This window comes from Vanrija pseudolonga, chromosome 7, assembly GCF_020906515.1.
Source record: "Vanrija pseudolonga chromosome 7, complete sequence".
NCBI classification, from domain to species: Eukaryota; Fungi; Basidiomycota; class Tremellomycetes; order Trichosporonales; family Trichosporonaceae; genus Vanrija; species Vanrija pseudolonga.
The window spans coordinates 1,326,659-1,348,810 of NC_085855.1; the positions used below are offsets into that span (position 1 = coordinate 1,326,659).

The window sequence follows — 22,152 nt, forward strand, 5'->3', positions numbered from 1 at the left end:
GGTATCAGGCCCCAAACAAACTGCCCCGAGGCCGAGCAGGAGCCAAGCATTTCACCGCAGTAGTGGTGTAGCTCGTACGGGCTGAACACCACCTCTCGGCCGGGAGACGGGATAACAAGCAGGCTGAGCCAGTGCAGCAGACAACTCATTCTGACGTTCACCCCACACTCCCTGTCGAATACCGGGCACCTCCTCATCGACAGCGCTTTGTCCAGCTGTCCTTGAAAGACAATGCGAACAAGGCAGATGGCTAGATGTAACGAGCAGGTAAGGCAGTGCCACTCCTCACCGCCTGCCCGTTGGCGAGGGCGCAATAGCGATCGCCGGCCCCCGCGCGACCGTCGGGCGAGCAGTCGTCGAGCCCACCTGTCATGGAGCCCCAGCGTGGCCCCCGGCCCCCGGATTGATCGTCTGATGCTCCTCCCTCCACTGCCACTGATCATCAGCCCCAGCCCCAGCCCCAGCCAGCCGCAGGTGCGGACGCGGACGCGCTCCGCGTCTTACGCGCCACGCATAACGAACACACGAATACATGCGGCCCCAGGCCAAACCGCGCCACCAGGACGCGTAAAAGACAAAACGAAGAAAACATCAAAACACATTATTAGAACGAGGCGCGGCGCTTGCGCTGCTTGGGGCGGCACTTCTTCGGCGTCGGCGAAGCGGTCGGCACGGGCGACGTGCCCGAGCTCGACGATGTGACGGCGACAGCGGTACCAGAGCTAGACGTCGTCGGAGCGACGGCGGTGCCAGAGCCGGAGGTCGTGGCGGCAACAGCCGTGCCCGAGCCAGACGAGGTGCCGGTCGGCGCGCCAGTGCTGGACGAGCCGGTCGGGGTGCCCGAGTCCGAGGCGACGGTGTACGTCGTCGAGGCGGACGAGGTGGACTCAGTTGAGGCGGAGCCGGAAACGGAGGTGGTGTAGCTCGACGCGGCGGTCGTGCTCACTGCCTCGCCGGAGCCGGTGGTGGTCGACGCCGAGGAGGTGGAGGTGCCGGTCACGGCCTCGCCCGAGCCGGTGGTGGTCGACGCCGAGGAGGTCGACGTGCCAGTCACGGCCTCGCCCGAGCCCGTGGTAGTGGACGACGACGGGGCAGCGGTCGTGGTCACGGCTTCGCCCGAGCCAGTGGTGGTAGTCGAAGAAGACGAGGCGGACGTGGTCGTGACAGCCTCGCCCGAGCCGGTGGTCGTGGCGGCGGTGGTAGGTGTAGCGGCGGTAGTGGGCGCGGCGTCCGAGGTGGTCGTGGTGGACGACGAGCCGCTGCTGCTCGCAGCCTCGGCGTCACCGGCAGGCTTGGCAGCGAGGCCAGAGGGCGCGATGGTCGGGGCGGGGGACGCCTCGGCGGCGGTCGTGAACGCGGGCTGGAGGGAGACGGAGGTACGCGCGGGCTGGACGGCGTTGGCGGGGTCGCTCGGGTCCTCGCCGGGCGGGTACGTCTTGGGGCCGGTGCGCCATGTCGGCGAGACGATCGTCACGCCGTCCTGCACGGGGGGCACGAAGCGGTTCGCGGCCGGCGTGACGGCCGGGTGCTTGCCCGCCGCGTAGCTCTCCCACGGGTTGGGCGCCCACTCGGTGTTGGTGACGCTGACGTCCTTCTCGAAGAGGTCCTTCTGGGCGCCGTCGGCAAAGCCGTACTCCCAGTTGTAGTAGGGCGGGTCGGTGAAGTCCTGGAAGATGTTGTTGCCCTCTGCCTGGTTGAAGATGAACGGGGTTTTCGCGCCGACAGTGCAGTTGTTGCGGTCCCAGGGACACTTGTTCGCGACCTTGGGCGGGGGGAGGGCACGGTTACCGCTCGCGCCCTTGATGTTGCACTTGAAGAGCGTCTGAAGGTGTCAGAGACGACCATGCGGCGCACTATACGCTCCCACTCACCATGAAGAACTCTGAGCCGCCGCCAGCGGGCGAGTGTGACCAGTTCCACGAGCAGTGGCACCCGCCGGGGGGGCACGGGGGCAGGTCGGCGGGGATCTCGAACTCGACCTCCTTGAACCACGGGCACTGGTAGTTGACCGAGAAGATGACCATGCTGTCCGAGTCGACCTTGTGCGGGTCGCTCTCGTACGCGATGGCGAGCGCGCAGCCCTTGATGTCGTACTGGACGGCCTTGCCGTCGCCCGGCTGCCCGGTGCCAGAGTGCAGCATGGCCTTCTCGTCGCACGCGTAGTGCTGCTCGCCGTACCGCTCGTTCGGGTTGCCCCACGTCGTAAAGTGCTTGTCGCACGACACCTGCGTGTGCCACGTGCCACCGGCGGGCAGCTGCGCGATCTCGCCCGCCGCGGGCGGCTCGTCAATCTTGCCGTGGAACCACCACCCGTTCGGGCCGTTCTTGACCGCGTGGCGGTTGAGCGGGACCGCCATTTCAGAGTTGTCCCAGCCCGAGCCGAAGCTGTAGTGTGTGCGTCAGCGGGGGTGCATGCATGGCAGCAGTGATAGAGGGGAGGTATGCATGCGCTGCTTAGAGTGCAAGGTTTGTGCGAGTGCAAGGTTGGCACGGGATGATGACGGGTGGGTGCCTCGCGGCGAAGTGTGTTGCGGCTTTTGGTGCAGCCACTACACCACTTCACCCAGCACAACGCGACATGCCCAAAGTTTATGCCTCTCGCGCCTGCGACGTTCGCTCGCTCGCTGTCTACTCACCCATACATCGACGGGTGCCAGAGCGCAATGTGCGCCGACGCGGGCACAGCCAGCGCCGCAACAGTCGCAGCGAAAACCGTAACAGGAACCATGTCGTCAAACGAGTGTGGGTGGGCCGACCTGCGGTGAGGAAAAGGAGTGACGATAAGAAGGACAAGCAAGAAGAAGAGCTGGGTCCCGCCAGCTTTTGTTGTGGGTGCTCCTTGTGCGCTGTCGCGACCAGAATTCCAAGAAGCAACAAAAGCCTCAGGTCGGTCGCTCGCTCGCGCGCACGTATGCTGGCTGGCACCTGGCGATACGAAACGGGGTGAGGCGGTCCCTGTGCGTGTGGGTGGGCAGAGCAGAGCGATCACCGCCGCTGCCGCCATGCCTCGCACGCACGCTCGCTGGCTCGCACCAGAACAGTGGGTACTACCCACACGGAACGGGGAGTGCGTGTGCATGCGCAGGGTATGGCGAGCGAGAAGAATGCAGCAGGAGAAGAGCAAGAACGCCAGAGCCGCGACTCCCGCCGGCGCCACATCCCCTGGTGCCGGCATGCGCGCGGGGTCGTGACGCGCGACGCGCCGGTGCGCTGAAACGCGCGTAGCCGCTCTTGCCCTGGTGTGGCCCTTGGCTTTCTCTCTCTTCGCGACCCCGACTTGGCAGGGTGCGGGTTTGGTTGGGTTCGCATATCTGCCATGCTGCGAGTGGGCTGGTAGCGGGCTGGCAGATTGCATGGCGGGGACGGGCCCGCTCACATGCGCATTCTGTACATATCTAGAAAGGTGGCGTCGGTGTCGGGGTCGGCGGTACGACGCGTCGAGGTACTCAGTCAGACTCACTACACAAAGCAAGCATACACAACTACAGCAGCGACGACGACGACAACACGCCACACAGTACACACCCACACCCAGCCCCCACACCACCCACTAACGGCACCCTATCTCCTCGTGTGCGTTTTAGATCGGGCCCTCTGCACGACGGCGCCCATCCGACGTGTCGAGCCAGGAACAAGACGTGCGTCGTTAAGCTTGATTGCGGCGCTTTGTCGCGCGCGCCGTGCACCTTGTGTTCGCTGCCTGGCTACTGCCGCGGCAGGAGGTGTCTGACAGCAGGGGGGGAGGTGCATGCCGGGTCCGATATGCTCCCAGCACAAACGCCGGGCCTGGCCAGACCAGACAGACCAGATCGGTTACCGGCCGGCTCTGGTCGTGGCTGCTTTCGAGGGTATGTTTCGGGCGCTAGGGTTGCGTGCATGCCAGTGCTGGCTCACTCGCTCGTGGCCGGCGTCGTCGAGACACTGAAACGGCGTGAACCAAACATGTCCCAGTTCCAGGAGGTCGCTCCAGGAGCCACAGGAGGTTACTCCCCCACCACCAGATTCTTCCGGCCCTGCTCCTGCTGCTGCTGGGAACGGGGTGAAGGGGTTGGAAACGTCACGAGGTGCCCAGTGGTTGGCTGTTCTGCTCCACATCTCCTGGAACGCGTCGCCGTGGCGCCAGTGTTTCTCTGGAGGGCAGGCTGCCGCGACGCGCTCGGGCATGTGGTGCGAGTGCAGTTCGACGGCGAGGACACGCACAGCCAGCCAGCCAACCTCGTCCCTCGCCTTGTTTGTTGTTCGGACCAAGATCGGAGGAACACGTACAGGCTTGTTTGTGCCTCTACAGCTTCCTCTTCCAGGACACGATGTGCCTTGGGCGCGGAGATGAGCTTCTCGATCAGAACCATCGTACGCCTTCGTCAGAATTGGGTTACTGGTGCGGCGCAAACTTCTCGGCGAGCTCGCTTCGACGAAGGGAGAGAGGCTGGGAGCGCGTATGTTGGTTGGTCTTGGTCCTTCACTTTCTTCCTGGTTCGCGCCAAACTCCCTTCTGCTTCTGGGAGTCTCGTGTCTCGGCCCCCCTCGCTCGGCACAGGGTGTGCGTGCTTGCTTGGGGAATGGTCGAAACAGATCCTGGAGGAGAAGCGTGCCTTGCTGACGACTGGCAATCCTTCGGTGTGGCGGTCGTCAAGGTTTGGGTTTGCTTCTTCCTTCGCTCGGGGTTAGTCGCTGGCGACCTTGGGCAAGGTCATGGGCAGTAGTGCACGCACTGCCGGATCTTGGTCGTGCGACGACGCTGCGGAATACACCCCTTCAGCGTCCATATTCCCCTACAATGCAACAACCTGCAACTATGATACCACAACCTTGGCCTCCGTCGCACTCTCTTCCGCCGGAGCCGCGGCGCCCGCCGCCACGAGCTCGAGTTCCTGCTTGGTCTCCGTCCTGGCCGGGTGTCCGTCGGGCAGCGCGGCATTGTGCAGCGCCGCCGCGTCGATATTCTCCACATGGTACGTCTTCTCGTCCTCGTAGCTCGAGTCCTTGATCTTGAGGACTACGAGCAGCGCGAGCGGGAACGAGAAGAGCACGAGGGCGAAGCAGACAAGCAGCTCGGTGAGGTACGGCGTCGCGACGGCGTCCATGCCAAAGGCGATCGCCGCGCCGGCGCTCTGCAGCCCCTTGTAGTAGCCTGTCATGCGGGCGAGGCGGAACGGGTCGTTGGTCAGACTGGACAGGATGTAGTATGCCAAGCCTTGGTAAGCTGCGTCGCCGATGAAAAACAACAGAAAGAGCATGAGCGGGCCGCGGGTGCGCGGGTTCGTCCAGTCCCAGTGGCGCGCGTCGATCCCCTTGTCTGCGTCTGGGCGCTTGAGGTCGTACTGCACCTGGAAGGCGAGGGCCGAGGCATACATGAGCAGCTGGATAAACGCGACGACGGCGAACGCCGTGATGGCCCGACCGCGGCGCTTCAGCGGGGTATGGTCCAGCACGGCGCCGATAAAGTTTGCGCCGACGATCGAGCCGAGGTTGGTGAGGAAGGACGAGAGGGCACGGGTACGCGCGTTGTACAGCGCGGATACCACGCTCGCCTGGTACGCGTAAAAGTAGTTTGACGTGAAGAACAGGGGCAGGAGCGCTATCATGCGCCAATCGCGGAACAGCTTTGCAAACTCGCGCAGCTCGACCGCGACAGTGATGCTAGGCAGGAGCTCGACGAGGGTGCCGTCGGCGCGCACGACGTGGTTGGGCGGGAGGACGAGCAGCGAGGTGAAGATGGACGAGATCATGATCACCATGAAGGCGAGGTACACGCCCGTTGAGACGGCCGGCAGGGAAGAAGTGTACAGGATCCCGAGGGCGATGGAAGCGCCAACGACGCCGCCGAGCGAGAAGATGGACCAGAACAGGCCGAACGCGCGGCCCTTGTCCTTTTCAGCGGGGTACGCGAGCATGATCTGCCCCTGTGCCGACCAGAGCAGGCCCGCCGTGAACCCCAACACGCCGCCCGCGACGACTAGGAACGCACTCGTCCCGTGCAGCTGGTACGACCACAGGCTGCCAATGTAGAGCGAGTAGCCCATCGTGCCGATACACAGCGTCAAGCGGACGCCGATGACGTTGGTGACTGACCCGCCGACGAAGCCTGCGTAGCCGGCGAGGTTAGTGGCTGGTAGAAAGAGAGGAGGGACCAGGACGCACCAGTGAGCGCGAACACGCCGTACAATACCCCGTTGGCGATGTCGACCACTGCGTGTGTCAGTGTTGTGGCCGGCCGAAACGCACGCACAAATGACATTCGTCGTCCCGCCCGCGCCGAGGCCGTTCATGGCCGTGAACATGCCCACGGAGCAGAAACATACGAATCCGACGAGCGCGACCTGCGTCCATGGCGAGTTGTCTGGGCCGGGCGTGAGTGTCGCCCAGCGTTGGCCATGGTGCCACTTACACCGGAAGCGCCCGACCCGGAGGCCCGCGAGGCGGTCACCGAAGCTTGCTGCCATGGTTGAAAGGGGGCCACTGCTGCTGCTGCTGCATCGACCGAGCACAGGCGACAGTTAGTTATACCTTGTGTTCAGTGAGTGCGAAGATGCTGGTCGGGTGAGATAGATGTCATGTGCGTGGGGTCCCCCACCCTAATCTCGCCGCTTTCGCCGACGCAGCCGCCTGCCAGCTCGCTCGCTCGCTCGGCTGGATGGATGGACGGCGCTGGCCGCGGCCTGCCTGCCTGCTGCTGCGCTGCTCGTGTGAGATGTACAGTTGAGCAGTGAATGGTCTGGCGGCCACCGGGGCGACGAACAATGCATAGGCGAGCGGGCCGTCCCCGCTGTGGCTGCTTTGGCTGCCTTTGGTTGCCTTTGGTGGTGGTGGTTGTGCGTGTTGGATCTGCAGATCTGCCGAGGCTGCTGGCTGCACTGGGTGATGGGCGACGCGTCCCGAGCGATTGGCGGGTCGCTGGCCGAACCACTGGCCGAGCGACTGTTGGCTGCTTGTGGTGGTGGCATGATGCGATGCCACAGTGCCCAGCGTCAATGTCGATTGCATACCCACATAGACAGATGCACACAAGCATAACCATCAGCACGAGCACAGCACCGCCTTGTCCATGTCAGTGGCAAACCTCGGGATAGGATGGCTGAGCCGGCTGAGGCAAGCCACGCGCGTCGCCGAACCCTCAACACCCTGCGCCTCCCTTGCACATCAATCATGACGAGCCGGTGCCCTTGGCCCTCTTGGCTCGACATCACGACACGCGAGCGCGTAGCAACATTACTCCGGAGGGTCAATCACCGCAAAAAAGCTGTGCAGCGCGACGCGTCGGCGCAGCGCAGCAGCCAATGCCAAAGTAAAAAAAGAGTTATGCTTGGTGGACGGGGCTGTCGCCACCAGCAGCGCGATTTGGCTCGTCGGTCATGGCCGTGACTGAAGCTCGTTTGGACCATGTGCATCCAATTGAGGGGGACGTTTCGCCCCATTGTGGCTCACTCGCGCCAGGTAGGCGTCCACAGCCAGCCAGTGGCGACAGCTACAATGCGAAGTCCATCCACTGGGGCGCGGAAGGCGGCCGGGCCCCAAGCCCGAGGCTAACGGGAGCAGTGGTGCATGGACTCGTAGTTGCGTAGTTGCCTCAATTGCCTTGGGCCTGGGCTGTGCGCACGCGATGCACGACGTTACCATGTGGTGTGAAGCTGTTGGTTGCGTCGGAGCTTGGAGCTTGGACATGGCCCGACGGCACTACTTGCTCGTGGCTCCAGGAACCGGCCCCAGGCGATGGACGGCGCGACCGATTGTGATGAGGATGATGATGACACGAGGCAGTGTGAGTGATGGGCCTGATGGGGCCGGGGGTGAGAGGAGAGGTGAGTGTGTGAGTGAGTGCAGGCCGAGAACATGCCGATGGAGGGCCCATGACGTGGGAGGGTCAAAGTTGTTCGGACCAAGACAGAGGGGACGGGCCAAGGGGGGAAGCAGCAAGGGAGGCAGACTACTCATTGAAAGAGATCCCAGGCGACGAGTGCCAAGACTTGGGGCTACCTGCCCACTAGTAGTGCAGCAAGTAAGCTCCACAAGCCTCGCGAGGTGTCACACACCAAACAAATCCCGCAAATAAGGGGGGTGCAGTGGCCAATAGACAAGAAGGGCTCAAGGTGTAACCCTCTCCCCCAGGCTCGATCGTCGCCTTGTGCTTGGCAAAGGCAAGCAACTTGCCAAACAATTAGGATGCAGCAGAGCCTTGTGCAGTCAGTAGTTTCCCATTGTGGGCGCGACCCGCCGTGCCAAGAGATTCCGACCCACCTGGCGCCCGCGCGCCCGCACCACCCAAAACGACTTTTGCACCGCCTCCTCCACACTTTCAACCTGGTGCAGCACTGTACAGTGCAGTGGTGCATCAACATTCGACCACCCACCCAGCACCATACACATTTACTACCCACCATCACATCCTCACACTCTCTTGTCTCTCTCTTAAGCACGCACCCCACATCCCCCCCCCTCCTTTTGTGAACACATCTCACAGTGGCAACACGCACGCACGCGCACCGCAGCAACCCCCCCGGCACGACCCAACAACCCAACGCTCCACCAGCAACTCAGTTGACACCGCCGCTAGCCGCGTAGCACGTCCGTCGCGATGGCACCTTCCCCGCCCCTCATCATCACCACCGACCTCGACGGGCCGCCCCCCGCCCCGGTCACCGCATCGCCTTCCACCCCGTCAAGACATAGACGCCAACAATCCGAAGTCAGCGACCCCGGCCACCTCTCCCCATCGCACGCTACTGGCGGCCCATGGACCCCAGGCCACTCGCCCTCGCCTAGCGCGTCTTCGGTCCTCACCCCGCCGTCGCCCACGTTAACCAGCACCTCGAGCGTCCACTTTTCAGAAGAGTTACCCACCCCGAGCTCTGATGTTGGTGGCAGCATTGCCCGTGTCGCTGGCGACAATGAGCTCCTCGCCCCCATTGGCGAGCACGGCGACGCCTCCAGCCCTTCGACCCCGACCCACAAGAAGAACTGGAGCGTCGGCACCTGGTCGTCGCGCGACCTCTCCCCTACTGTCACCAACGACACCAGTGTTGATAAGAAGGAGAAGAAGGACAAGAAGGACAAGGCAAAGAAGCACGAACCTCCCGAGATGGCCCACCTCGACCCCTCGAAGGACACGACAGACCCCACGCCGTTCCGTGAGAAGCCGTCGACCCTCGCCATGCTCGTCGACCCCAAGTCGCTCGACGAGTTGGAAAAGATTGGTGGTGTCAACGGCCTGCTCGAAGGTCTGGGTGTCGACCCGTCAAAGGGTCTGAACACTGCCCCTGTCGCAGGCCATCCCGACCACGACGGCAGAGCGCCCCGCTCTTCCGGCGAGCTTGCTGCGGGCGGCGGTGCCCAGTACCGCGCGAGCATCGAAGACAGGCGCAAGGTGTACGGACGCAATGACCTGCCCGAGCGCAAGAGCAAGAGCTTTTGGCGTCTCATGTGGGAAGCTTTCCAGGATAAGATTCTTGTGAGTGCGCTCCTTGGCGTCTTGGTATCGCTCGGTTCGCTCACCAGCGTTACAGATTCTCCTTACCATTGTCGCTATCATTTCGCTTGCGCTTGGACTGTACCAAGACTTCAAGCCCGGTCCCCATGAGGTCTTCCACGACGAGGGTTGCCCGCCCGAAGGATGTCAGATGCCCAAGGTCGACTGGGTCGAGGGTGTCGCCATCTGTGTCGCCATCATCATTGTCGTCCTCGTCGGCTCGGTTAACGACTGGCAAAAGGAGCGCCAGTTCAAGAAGCTCAATGCCAAGCGCGATGACCGTACCGTCAAGGTCCTCCGCGGCGGCAACGAAATGGTCATCAACGTTCAGGAACTCGTCGTCGGCGACATTGCCCTTGTCGAGCCCGGAGAAGTCATCCCCGTCGACGGTGTGTTTGTCAGGGGTCACGGCGTCCGGTGCGACGAATCGGCTGCCACTGGCGAATCCGATACGATCAAAAAGTCGACCTATGAAGAGTGCCTCGCTGAGCGTGCCAAGCTCGGTGAGGGCAAGACCCTCAAGACCGACTGTTTCATGCTTTCGGGATCAAAGGTCCTCGACGGTGTTGGCGAGTATGTCGTGATCGCCGTCGGCACCACATCCTTCAACGGTCGTATCATGATGGCCATGCGCACCGACACGGAATCTACGCCTCTGCAGCTCAAGCTCAACCACCTCGCGGGCCTGATTGCCTGGTTCGGCGGTATCTCGGGTATCTTTCTGTTTGTGGCGCTCATGATTCGCTTCTTCGTCCAGCTCAAGGGCATGAAGAGTCCCAGCGATGACAACTTGCCCGCAACGCCAAACGACAAGGCCAACGTGTTCATCAACATTCTCGTCATTTCATTCACCCTCGTGGTCGTCGCAGTGCCCGAAGGTCTTCCCCTTGCTGTCACCCTCGCATTGGCCTTTGCTACGAAACGCATGACGGCGCAAAACCTTCTGGTCCGAGTCCTTGGCGCATGCGAGACCATGGGCCACGCCACGGTCGTGTGCACGGACAAGACGGGTACCCTTACGCAAAACGTCATGAGCATTGTCGCTGGTTCGCTCGGCGTCCACGGCAAGTTTGTTCGCAACATGGACGAGAACATTGAGCGCTCGATTGCCGACACCGAGGACCACGACCAGGCCGACTTTTCGTTTGACATGAACGAGATGAACGAGGTCGCTTCGCCGGAACTCAAGACGCTCTTCAACGAGGCCATCTGTGTCAACTCGACGGCTTTCGAGGACGTCATTGACGGCGAGGATCAGTTTGTTGGCTCCAAGACCGAGACCGCTCTTCTCCGCTTCGCCAAGGAGCTGGGCTGGGAGAACTACAAAAAGGTCCGCGACTCTGCCGAGATTGTCCAGATGATTCCCTTCTCGTCCGAGCTCAAGGCAATGGGCGTTGTTGTCAAGACTACGGCCGGCAAGTACCGCCTGTACATCAAGGGCGCTTCCGAGGTTCTTGCCAAGAACTGCACCCGCTACGTTGTCGTTTCTCCCACCACTGTCCCTGGCATCGAGACTGCCGCGTTCAACGACGCTACAAAGAACAACATTGCCAAGACCATCATCTTCTACGCCGACCAGACCCTCCGTACCCTCGCCATTGGCTACCGCGAGTTCGAGTCGTGGCCCCCCAAGGGCACGCCCGAGGGCACTGGCCCCGACCAGGTTCCCTTCACCCTCCTGTCCCGCGACTTGACGCTTATCGCCGTTGTCGGTATCGAGGACCCTCTGCGCCCCGGTGTCACCCAGGCCGTTGCCGAGTGCCAGCACGCTGGTGTCGGTGTCAAGATGGTTACTGGTGACAACGTCCTTACTGCCCGTTCAATTGCCCGCCAGTGTGGCATCTTCACTCCCGGCGGCATCGTCATGGAAGGCCCTGTCTACAGAAAGCTCTCGGACGCCGACCGCCTCGAGATCTCGCCCCGTCTTCAGATCCTTGCCCGTTCGTCGCCCGAGGACAAGAAGCTTCTCGTCAAGACCCTCAAGTCTATGGGCGAGATTGTCGGTGTCACTGGTGACGGTACCAACGACGGTCCCGCACTCAAGCTCGCCAATGTTGGTTTCGCCATGGGTATCGCCGGTACTGAGGTTGCCAAGGAGGCTTCCGACATCATCCTCATGGACGACTCGTTTGCAAACATTGTCGTCGCCGTCATGTGGGGACGCTGTGTCAACGACTCGGTCAAGAAGTTCCTCCAGTTCCAGCTTTCGGTCAACGTCACTGCGGTTCTCATCACCTTTATTTCCGCCGTCTCTTCGGAGAAGGAGAGCTCGGTGCTTACGGCTGTCCAACTGCTGTGGGTCAACCTCATCATGGACACGTTTGCTGCTCTTGCTCTTGCCACCGACCCCGCCACCCGCAAGTCGCTTGACCGTCCTCCTGAGCGCAAGAACGCCCCGCTTATCAACGTCGACATGATCAAGATGATCATTATCCAGGCCATTTACCAGGTTATTCTCTGTCTTGTCCTCCACTTCCGTGGCCACGACATCCTTAACCTCACCCACACGCCCCGCAACGACGCCCGCCTTCGCGCCCTCGTCTTCAACTGCTTCGTCTTCTGTCAGATTTTCAACATGATCAACTGTCGTCGCCTCGACCGCAAGTTTAACATTTTCGAAGGCATGTTCAAGAACATTTGGTTCATGACCATCCTTGCCATCATGATTGGTGGTCAGATCCTCATCATGTTTGTTGGTGGTGCCGCCTTCCAGGTGACCCGTATCACTGCCGCCCACTGGGGTGTTTCGATCGTCTCCGGCTTCCTGTCCATCCCCATTGGTGCCATTGTGCGCATTCTGCCGACCAAGCCGTTCGAGAAGGCCCTCATTGCCCTGCGCGTCTACCCCGACCCCGCCAAGCTCGCCCTTGTCGACCCCGAGGACGTGGACGACGACGAGTCGGACGACGGATACACGTACAACCCTACTCTGGAGAAGGTTCGCGACAACCTCGCCACGTACGCCCGCTTCCGCGGTGGCCGTATTCGCGCTTCGGCTGTCGCCAAGGGCTCGAGCTACAAGGCCATGAAGAAGGAGGGCGTCCAGCTCCAGAACCTCATGGCCATGATCCCCGCCCTCGTCGGTGGTGCCATTGGTGCCGGCGGGACCTGGGTCATGCCGACCAACACTGCCGGTCTTGCCAACCCCGCGCGCCACGAGCCGAGCAGATCCACTGCGGACCTGTACGCGGGCCGTGTCCAGCTGCACCCGGACACGGACCCCAACGACCCCCTATACGCCAAGTTTGGCCTCGAGCCTCCATCGCCCTCGGGCTACACGTCGCCCAAGACGCCCCTTGGCCCCGTTTCCCCTTTGGCTTCGCCGGCGAAGCCCAAGCCTTAGACTGTCTCCTGCCCGGAAAGATAATGTATATTTGACTTTTATACACGACGACGTGCCCGTGTGCGTCTGCCGGTTGTCCACCACATAGAGTTTTGGAGAATGCACTGCATGATGAAGCATTAGCTGTCTAGATTGATTGTTGGGTTGAACCGCCGCTGGCGGAGCCTAGTAGTATGGGCGTAGTAGTCAAAACGTGAGGCGCTCAAGGCGTCGCCTAGTAGTCGAACGTCTCGCGCTCGACGCCGTACACGTCCTTGGCGACAGACCACCACTTGCCCTGCTCGCCGCCGACGCACCAGCGGCCGGCGAACTCGAGCTCGAGGGGGTGGATGCGCTTGCCGACAACGACGACAGAGTGGAGGGGCGCGCCAAACTCCTCCTCGTCAAGCGCCTCGAGCTCGGCGAGCGTGCCGGCGATGATGCGCTGCGTGGGGGTTCCAATACGCGAGAGGGACATGGCGAGCGTGCGCTCCGGGTCGAGGAAGCGCGGCGCGTCCGCAGCCGCAGCGAGCACGGCCTCGGCGTCCTCGTCGTCGCTGTCCACTTCGGGGTTGCGCCGTTTTGTCTCGGTGAGCAGCATCTGCTTGAACGCCTGGAAGGGGTTCATGAAGCGCGGGGGCTCGTAGACGAGGCGGCCGCTGCGAGCGAGCGCGTCAGCGCGAGCTCCTCAAACCAGCTTCACTTCCGCTCGGACTCACCGCGCCATGTTCTCCTCGCTCTGCTCGCGGACCTTGATGTCCAGCAGAACAAGCGTGTGCATCCCGAAGCGCAGGTTCTCCTCGAGGCGGTCGTACCAGCTGTCCGGGGTCCACGAGGCGGTGTAGAACGGCAGGCTGATCGCCTGGCCAAAGTTGTACATCTGCAGTCCGGTGCTCCCGAGCGCCGTCATAATACTCGCGTTGTGGATCGTCTGCGTGGGAACACCGCGCGCGTCGGCGCGCAGTAGCAGATCAGTGTGCGTTGTCGCGCCGAGCGGGTCGCCGACCACGAGGAAGGCAATGTCCTTTGTCTCGGCGTCGCGCAGGATGTCGTCGGCTTCCAGCTCGACCGTCTCGCGCGTCGCGGTGATTACTGGGCGGCCGTAGAACTCTTCCTGAATTGGTCAACTCCGAGCGCAGCGAGGAGTGTGTGATTCTGCTCTGAGAGGGGACGACGAAACGAGCCAGATAGATATGAGGCAAAGGCCCGGACCGCCCGCTCGCCGCTCCGCGGCTCGCGCACTCACCAGCTTCTCCTTCTCGACCATCAGGATCGACGTGTACGCCTCAAGATACACGCGCTCGCATTTCTTGACCGCCTCGAGGCCCTTGACAGTAATGTCCTTTTCGTCGCTGAGGCCGAGGCCGATAACGTAGAGCATGGCGGGGGAGTGGGTGGGGGTTGAAAAGTTGAGAGATGGATGAGATTGTTGTGGTGGAGGTTGAGGTCCAACTTGAGATTGAGATTTTGAACGCCTGCCACGCGATCCGCACGTGGCCCTGCCACGAAAGCAAAAGGCAAACCAAAAGGTTAAGCCTAGTATGGGGCTCGAACCCATGACATTTTGATGTCTTAAGTAGTAAGAGTCAAACTATCTACCGACTGATATAACCAGGCATGATCATTTGTTGGAAAGGGGCGCACAGGGCGCACTTTGAGCGCACGGATCGGCTGTGTGACGCGGGGTGGAGTTGGTCGTCGTGCCCCATGCCTCAACACCGATACCTATCGATGCTCTGAATGGTGCGTCAACACCGGTCGGCATTGACTGACCCGTCTGAACCAGGAGAGCCCAAACATGCATGCATATGCATTGCGAGTGTCAATTGAGAATGCTAACCGGATGGGGAGGCCCCATTGCCTTGTTGCCACCCAACGGCTTCATGTGGCAAAAGCGGGGGGGTTGTTTAAGTCACCCAATCTTGGCGATTGATTTCTCGCCCAGTAACGCGTCTCGTCGTCGTCCCGGAAGTAAAAACAAGGGGGGTCGAGACAATGAAGCCACCACCCAGCCAGGCGGCAACCCTTAGTCGTCAACATCAACACACTCTCACACACCGACAGACAGACACCTCGCAACGACACACACACTCTGCTCGACAACACTCGCGGCACTCGCAAAGCGCACACACGCCAGCCGCAAATGTCCCTCGGTCCCTAAACACCACACACCCATCGACAACCCCGGCATCGACACAACAACAACAACACAAACAAACATCATCGCCCGGACCCCACCCACCCCCGAACAACGGCCATGGCGGACCCCGACACCTCTTCGCCGCAGAAGAGCGACATCTCCACCTCGGCCTCGATATACTCTTACCAGACGCGTCTGATGGGCAAGACCGCGTCCTCGCCCACCGGCGACGGCGGCGCGGGCAGCTCGAGCTCGGCGTCGCGCATCAACTCGATCCGCGAAAACAGCGGCGTGTCCGGCCTCCGCCGCTCCGGCTCAGGCGCGCGCATCGCCGGCATGGGGCACTCGGCGCGCGGCAAGTCGGTCGACCTGGTCCGCGGGCAGTGGGAGGCCAAGATCGAGACGGAGGCGGTGGCGGCGGCAGACAAGGTGCAGAACCCTGCAAGCCCCGCCCTTGGCCGCCCGCGTAGCATGCTCCTGCCCAACGAGACGCTCTCGTCCATCTCATCGCGCGCGCCGGCGCCAGCGCCGACCGCCCCCGCTGCAGACTTCTCGCCTGCTGTGCCTCGCCTGTCGCGCAAGGGCTCGGTTATCGACCGGTGGTCCAAGCACTTGTCAACAGAGGACGCCAAGAGCCCGCTGTCGTCTCTGGCTGGCCCCGAGGCGAACGCGCTCACCCGCCAGCCTGCCGCCGCGGCCCCAGCTCCTGTCGACACTGAGAGGCCGTTCCCCCGTGCACGCCCTGCGTCTGTCACGTCCGAACCGGCTGTCGCCCCGACACCCGCGGCTCCAGCTGCTGCAGAGCCGTCGACGACCGAGCCAGCCTTCACTGCCAGACCTCGCCCTCCGTCCATCTCGTCATTCCGCGACATCTCACCCCAGCTCACAGGTACATCATCTACGGTCGGCTCGCTGCGCAACAGGTCCGCTGCCGACACACTCGCGGAGGCGCGCAACAATGCCCGGCGGCGACTCGAGGCGAGGCAGAAGGCAGCTGGAGACTTTGCAGAGGCAAAGGTCGAGCCGGTCGTCGTCCCGACGCCAGCGCCTGCGCCTGCACCGGCGCCAGTCGTGGACACTGCAGTCAGCCAGCTAGCTGAATCGCTCAAGGAGTCCTCCATCGCCCCGGCCTCGCCAAAGACAGTGGTCAACAGACGCTCCCAGACGTTTGAGAGAACAAAGGCACTTCCAACCTCCCCGTCCACACCAACAAAGGCACTTCCCAACAATTCGACAGGCACCCCGACCAAGACTCCTGGAGGGGCCGAGTCGCCACGGTCGTCACCGTTTGGCGAGCGCCTGCGCCCCGCCCCCCGTCCCGCCGACACGTTGACAGATCCCCAGTTCAAGATCGAGCCGTCGACTCTTAACAAGCGCGCGTCGCAGGAGTTCACCCCCTCGAGCCTCGATAAGCGCACCTCCCAGGAGTTTACCCCTTCGAAGCTGTCCCAGCGTGTGTCGCAGGAGCACACGATCCCAGTTGTTCGTAAGGTCGCCTCGCAGGAGTGGAGCCAGTCAGCCCAGGCCGGATTGAAAAAGGTCGAGCCGAGAGACTCTATCAAGCCGGCACCAGTGTCGACTACGGCCCCTGAATGGACGACGCTTCGAAAGACCGAGTCTCGCGAGTCGATCAAGCCCGCAGCTGCCGCACCGGCCCAGGAGTGGACACCGCCCATTCTCCGCAAGGTCGCTTCGCAGGACCTCAAGCCGACACCGGTCGAGTCTCCGTCCAAGCTGTTGGCCAAGGCCGCACCGGTCGCCACTGCCGCGCCCCGCACCCCCAAGCCTCCTCCATTCGGCGGCGATGTCTTCTCTCCCTCTAAGCCGGGATCCACGTCTACACCTGAGGGAGCAGCACCGCCCAAGCCCAAGTTTGCTGGCTTAACATACCGCGCTCCTACTGGCCCTCCAAAGGGCACAGTCAGCTCGTTAGCCTCTCGCTTTGCGACTGGCGATGCCTCCTCTGCACCAGCTCCCCGCGGCCGTGTCCCATCGCTCAGCAGCGATCGTCGTCGTCTGGGCAAGCACTTGCCCCGAATCGTCTCTGGCGACCAAGGATGGGAGGGCGATAACCGCCGCGTCAGCCAGCAGAGGGTCATCTCGGCCAAGAACCGCAAGTTGTCGCTGAGCAAGACTTCCCCCATGCCTCCCAGCACCGAGGAGAACACACCGCCTCGTACCAGCAGCCCAGCCCTCGAGCAGCAGCCGACGCCTGTAAAGGTCCTTGCTACGCCTGTCAAGACCCTGGCCTCATCGCGCCCTCTTGCGCCGCTTTCGCCTTCCGCGACTCACAACGCTGCCACACCGCCTACGCCGCGCGCTCCGTCTACCCCAAGCAAGCGGCAGTCATCAACATCGTCGGTTACGCACACGCCCAAGACCGGCTTACTGAACACGTGGGCAACGACAAGAGTTGAAGTCGCGGGCGAGGAAATGAAGGGACTCATGAGCGCCATTGGCGCTTCATCGCGCAACATGGAGGTCAACGACAAGGTCAAGCCGTCCCGACTTCCCCTCGCCGCCTCGTCCGCAAAGATGGCCCCTGCCCCGCTTCCATCTCGTCGTCTGGCGAACATGGACAGGCAGCGCCACGAGCTCGCAGCATACAACTACCTCTGTCACGTTGGAGAGGCACAACAGTGGATCGAAGGGTGCCTGGACGAGGAGCTTCAATTCGGCGTTACCGAGCTCGAGGACGGTCTTCGAGATGGTGTTGTTCTCGCCAAGCTCGCACGCGTGTACGAGGGCGAGCATGTTGTGCGCCGGATCAGGACCGATGCCAAGCACAGGTATCTCCAGACTGACAACATCAACTACTTCCTCAACTTTGTGCGCAATGTCGGCATGCCTGAGACGTTCATCTTTGAGATTACCGACCTCTACAACAAGAAGAACGTGCCAAAGGTCATCTTCTGCATCCACGTTCTCAGCCATCTCTTGGCTCGACTGGGTCGTGCTGAGCGAATGAACAACCTGGTCGGTCAGTTCGACTTCACCGACGAGCAGCTGGCAGCGACGCAGAAGGACATTCAGGGCGTTGCCATGCCCGACTTCCAACAGGTGCAGCAGACACTCGCCAAGGAGGCTGCTTGGGAGGAGCCTGAAGAGGAAGAGGAGACCGAAGATGAGAGTGAGTATGGACCACCGTCCAGCGCTGACATTCAGAACGCGACCGTGAGCTGCTCGAGTGTGAGGACTCGATCACCGCGCTTCAGCGCCACCTCCGCGGTGTGCTGGCTCGCCAGCGCATGTCGCGTGTCAAGGCCCAGATCAAGCTGGCAGTGCCAATCATCACCCGCCTCCAGTCGCAGGCACGTGGTGCTGCCAGCCGTAAGGCCATTGCCGCTGAGAAGAAGGGCCACGCAAAGCTTGGCCGGTGGGCTACGTCTCTCCAGGCTGCGGCTCGCGCGCACCTCACTCGCGAGCATTGGCAGCAGCATGTCGGCCAGGTTCACGGGACCCAGGGGGCCGTCATCGGCATCCAGGCCCAGGCCCGAGGAATGCTCGCGCGGATGAGACGCTCGGTTATCGCGAATGAGCTCGACCGCTCTCACCGCGCCATCGTCGGCCTCCAGGCCACCTGCCGTGGTCGCTTGGCGCGGAGAAATCGTCAGCAGGACCGCAAGGCCCTTGCGCAGCCAGTCGTTGTCAAGTCGATTTCCTCTGTTCAGGCTGCTCTTCGTGGCCGCCTCACTCGCCAGGCTGTTGCCAAGCAGCAAAAGGTTGTCCAGGCTCACACTGCCACGTTCACTGCTCTGCAGAGCCACCTTCGCGGTGCCCTCGTTCGCCGACAGCACAAGGCTCGTGAGGAGAAGCTGGACAACGCGGCCGACTACGTCGTGGCGATTCAGTCACAGGCCCGCGGTGTACTCGCTCGCCGCCGCAAGCAGGTTATCGTCAAGACAGTGGCCAAGGTCACCACGTCCGTGTCTTCGTTCCAGGCCCTGGCTCGTGGACGTCTCGCTCAGCAGCAGCACCGCAACATGCAAAAGGCGCTGGCCAAGGTCGAGGTTACTGGCTCCGTTGGTGGCCTCCAAGCCTTCCTCCGTACCAGGCTGGCCAAGAAGCACACTGTCGAGCAGAAGAAGAAGCTCGAGTTTGTGCAGCCCGACGTCATCGGCTTCCAGGCCGTCGCCCGCGGCTACCTTGCCAGGCAAGAGTACCGCGAGTGGCGCGACTACCTCGTCGACCCGCACACCCAGGGTGCGCTCGTGTTCCTGCAGTCGCTCATCCGTGGTTTCCTCGCTCGCCGTCGCCTCTGGGTCCGTACGTCGTACATTCACCGCAATGTCGACAAGGTCGTCAAGGTCCAGGCGTTGTGGCGTGGTCGACAGCAGCGCCAGCTGTACTCCCGCCTTGTAACTGGCTCTGGCGTCGACGTCCCAACCATCCAGCACTACATGCACCTCCTGGACGACACGGAGAGCGACTTCCGCGACCAGCTCAGAATCGACACGTACCGCAAGGATGTGGTTGAGCTTTTGCGCACCAACCAGGTGCTAGAGACTGAGGTTTCAGAGCTCGACACCAAGATTGCTCTGATTCTCAAGAACAAGATGTCGTTCGAGGACCTTGTTCGCGCCAAGCGCCGCCACGGCGTCGCTCCTGGTGACGAGTCGTTCCAGCCCCCCGGCGGAGGCGACCCATTCACCGGCGTACATCTCGACCGTACGAGCCAGCGCAAGCTCGAGCTCTACGAGCACCTGTTCTTCACCCTCCAGACGCAGCCAAAGTACCTCACTCGTCTGCTGCACAAGCTTGTGGCAGACCCCGATGCCGACGCCGACCGCCGCATTGTCGAGGGTGTGACTCTTATTCTGTTCGGCTTTGGGCACGACGAGCGCGCACAGTACCTCTTCCACAAGCTCCTCCAGATCTCGATCCACGAGCAGATCCTGCGCTCGCGGTCGCTGGACGAGCTGCTCGACATGCGCTTTGCCATCACCAACGTCGCCACGCAGTACGCCAAGCCCACCCTCACGCCGTATCTTCAGAACACGCTGGGTCCCCACGTCGTGCGCATGGTCCAGGCCGAGGAGCTCGACCTAAGCACCGACCCCGTGGACATCTACAACCGCCTGATCAACGCCGAGGAGAGCCTCACCGGCATCAGGAGCGCCTTGCCTCGCGACCTTGATGCCGACCAGATTCTCCAGACACACAGTGACACGCGCACTCTGTATATCCAACGTGAGTGCTCCTGACAAACCACGCTGACAGCCCAGACCTGCAGGAGCTCCGCGCTCTCACTGACGATCTCCTCAACGCGATCATGCGCTCGACCGACCAGATGCCTTACACGGTCCGCCTGATGGCCCGAGAGGCACTCCTCGCTCTCCGTGTGCGATTCCAGGACCGTTCCGACTGGGAGCTCTGGCCCATCGTGGCCAGGTGTGTCATCCTGCCATTCATCCTGCCTGCGATCGTTGCACCAGAGACGTACGATATCGCCGACGACGTCAACCCTGTCCAGCGACGCAACCTGCAGCAGATCGCCAACCTGCTACAGCACATTGCTACGCAAGACTTCAGCCGCAACGACAGGGACCGACTCGTTCGCGTGCCACTGTACGAGTACATCAGTTCTGCTGGCCAGAGAGTGGGCGACTGGATCCTCGACGTCGCCGAGGTCGACTTCCACGTGCACGAAATGCTCGAGTCGACGTCCGAGGCGACGCCAATTTCGATTACCCGTACCGACATCTACGGTCTCTTGGGTATCCTCATGCGCAACCAGCCCGCTTTGACTGCTGGCAAGTCCGGCGATCCGATCGTCGATGTGCTTAGCGAACTCGAGGGGCCTCCTATCGACTACGACCGCGGCAAGAACACGGTGCGAGTCCGGCTTACAAACCGACTTGCGCAGTTACAGACCAACGACCCTACTCAGGCACACCTGCGCGAGCTCGAGGTGCAAGCGAAGCGCCACGTCTTGGCTGTGCTGCGTGTTCAGACTGGCAAGGACCTCTACGCTGTGTTGTTGGCACACCCTACCGAGCAGGACGAGCAGCGCTGGGTCTACGAGGTGCATCGCGACATTGCCCTGGAGCAAGCTCGTCTCGCCAAGCACAATCTGCCACCTACACCGGCCGAAACTGAGTACCAGATGGAAAGCATCCGATCGTGAGTAGCGAGGTGGCGGGTGTGGCGGCGCCGTGGCGTTCGCTTTTCAATGTCTGACATAACAACAGCCTTCCGTTCCACGAGGTCAAGTCTCGTGCCATCGAGTTCTGCATGGCGTTGGTTGAGGCCGGCCGACTCTCACGCGAGGATCACTTTGGTGGTTTGCTCGTGTCGATTGCTTCAGACATCAAGGAGAAGCACCGATTGCGACAGAAGCGCAAGGTCGACCTCCGCGCGATGTACGAGGCACACCAGCAGTTATCGGAGAAGCGGCAGAAGTTTGAGGAGCAGATCCAGAGCTACCACGACTACATTGACTCGGCCATGTCCGCGCTCCAACAGTGAGTGGCGTTGGCGTGATGTGGCTGACACCCTCTGCAGGAAGAAGAAGGCGCCGTTCATGTCCAAGCAGTACTGGCACCAGCGTGGCAGTGGCAAGAAGTCCAAGTTTGGGTCGTTCAAGTACACCGCGCACGACCTGTACGAGCGCGGCATCCTGCTGTCTGTCAACCAGTACTCGCCGCGCCAGTTTGACAAGCTGCACGTGTTCATCTCGTCAAACGCCGTTGGCGTTTTCACCCTCGAAATGACTCACCCGGCGGCCTCAACAGTCATCGGCAAGGAGGAGATGCGCATGGAGGACCTGCTGCAGGCGCAGTTTGACAACAACGTGCGACTGGACCTGTTTGACGGCAACGCGGCATTCAACCTGAACATGTTGATTCACCAAATCAACAAGAGTGAGTCGAAAGGGGCGGCAGAAAGGCCGACAGCGCGGAGGACACCCCGCATGGTGGCGTTGGACATTGCTGACACAGTGCAGAGTTCTACGCGTCCTAAGCGATGAGGTCATGCGATGAAGCGAGAGGCGATGGCCGACGAGACGAGAGAAGGCTCGACTCGGCACCCACCTAGACGGCTGTGGCAACTGTATCGACCCAACGACGGCGTGGCCAGCGGCGCCGCTGTACAACTGAGATGGAATCTACTTGGCTGTGTTTCAAGAAATATGCATAGGGCAAGATGTTCTATTGTAGATGGTGTTGAGATGATTATAATGCCAGATTCCGGAATGCGGAGGGGGTGGGGGGAGGAGTCGTGGTT

General features: G+C 61.9%; 4 protein-coding genes and 1 non-coding gene across 5 annotated transcripts; 2 read left to right on the forward strand and 3 right to left on the reverse strand.

Annotated features, from left to right (window-relative positions):
• Positions 1 to 604: 604 nt before the first annotated feature.
• LOC62_07G009383 (uncharacterized protein) lies at positions 605 to 2,728 on the reverse strand (the record flags this gene model as incomplete). The annotated part of the gene is made up of 3 exons (XM_062775941.1): positions 605 to 1,822; positions 1,872 to 2,385; positions 2,637 to 2,728. The coding sequence occupies 3 exons, from the start codon at positions 2,726 to 2,728 to the stop codon at positions 605 to 607; spliced, it is 1,824 nt and encodes a 607-aa protein (XP_062631925.1).
• Positions 2,729 to 8,572: 5,844 nt separating this feature from the next.
• On the forward strand, positions 8,573 to 12,925 carry pmc1 (Calcium-transporting ATPase 2; the record flags this gene model as incomplete). Its single annotated transcript, XM_062775942.1, has 2 exons — positions 8,573 to 9,445; positions 9,501 to 12,925. The coding sequence occupies 2 exons, from the start codon at positions 8,573 to 8,575 to the stop codon at positions 12,804 to 12,806; spliced, it is 4,179 nt and encodes a 1,392-aa protein (XP_062631926.1). The 3' UTR covers positions 12,807 to 12,925.
• On the reverse strand, positions 12,900 to 14,197 carry dph5 (Diphthine methyl ester synthase). Its single transcript, XM_062775943.1, has 3 exons — positions 14,032 to 14,197; positions 13,505 to 13,899; positions 12,900 to 13,444 (listed from the first exon to the last, which is right to left on the reverse strand). Exons 1-3 carry the CDS (start codon positions 14,164 to 14,166, stop codon positions 13,021 to 13,023), a joined length of 954 nt encoding a protein of 317 aa, XP_062631927.1. The 5' UTR covers positions 14,167 to 14,197; the 3' UTR covers positions 12,900 to 13,020.
• A 119-nt stretch (positions 14,198 to 14,316) lies between these two features.
• Positions 14,317 to 14,402, reverse strand: LOC62_07G009387. Its single transcript is given in 2 exon segments — positions 14,317 to 14,354; positions 14,366 to 14,402. It is a non-coding gene; the product is annotated as a tRNA-Lys (tRNA).
• Positions 14,403 to 15,042: 640 nt separating this feature from the next.
• On the forward strand, positions 15,043 to 21,888 carry rng2 (Ras GTPase-activating-like protein rng2; the record flags this gene model as incomplete). The annotated part of the gene is made up of 6 exons (XM_062775944.1): positions 15,043 to 18,055; positions 18,091 to 20,115; positions 20,151 to 21,048; positions 21,117 to 21,389; positions 21,430 to 21,788; positions 21,872 to 21,888. The coding sequence occupies 6 exons, from the start codon at positions 15,043 to 15,045 to the stop codon at positions 21,886 to 21,888; spliced, it is 6,585 nt and encodes a 2,194-aa protein (XP_062631928.1).
• Positions 21,889 to 22,152: the final 264 nt, after the last annotated feature.

Coding starts and splice junctions, on each gene's coding strand:
- dph5 (XM_062775943.1), bottom strand. CDS start 14,166: ATGCTCTACGTTATCGGCCTCGGCCTCAGCGACGAAAAGGACATTACT. Junction 13,900..14,031: donor TGGTCGAGAAGGAGAAGCTG/GTGAGTGCGCGA, acceptor TGACCAATTCAG/GAAGAGTTCTACGGCCGCCC. Junction 13,445..13,504: donor AGCGAGGAGAACATGGCGCG/GTGAGTCCGAGC, acceptor GCTCGCTCGCAG/CGGCCGCCTCGTCTACGAGC.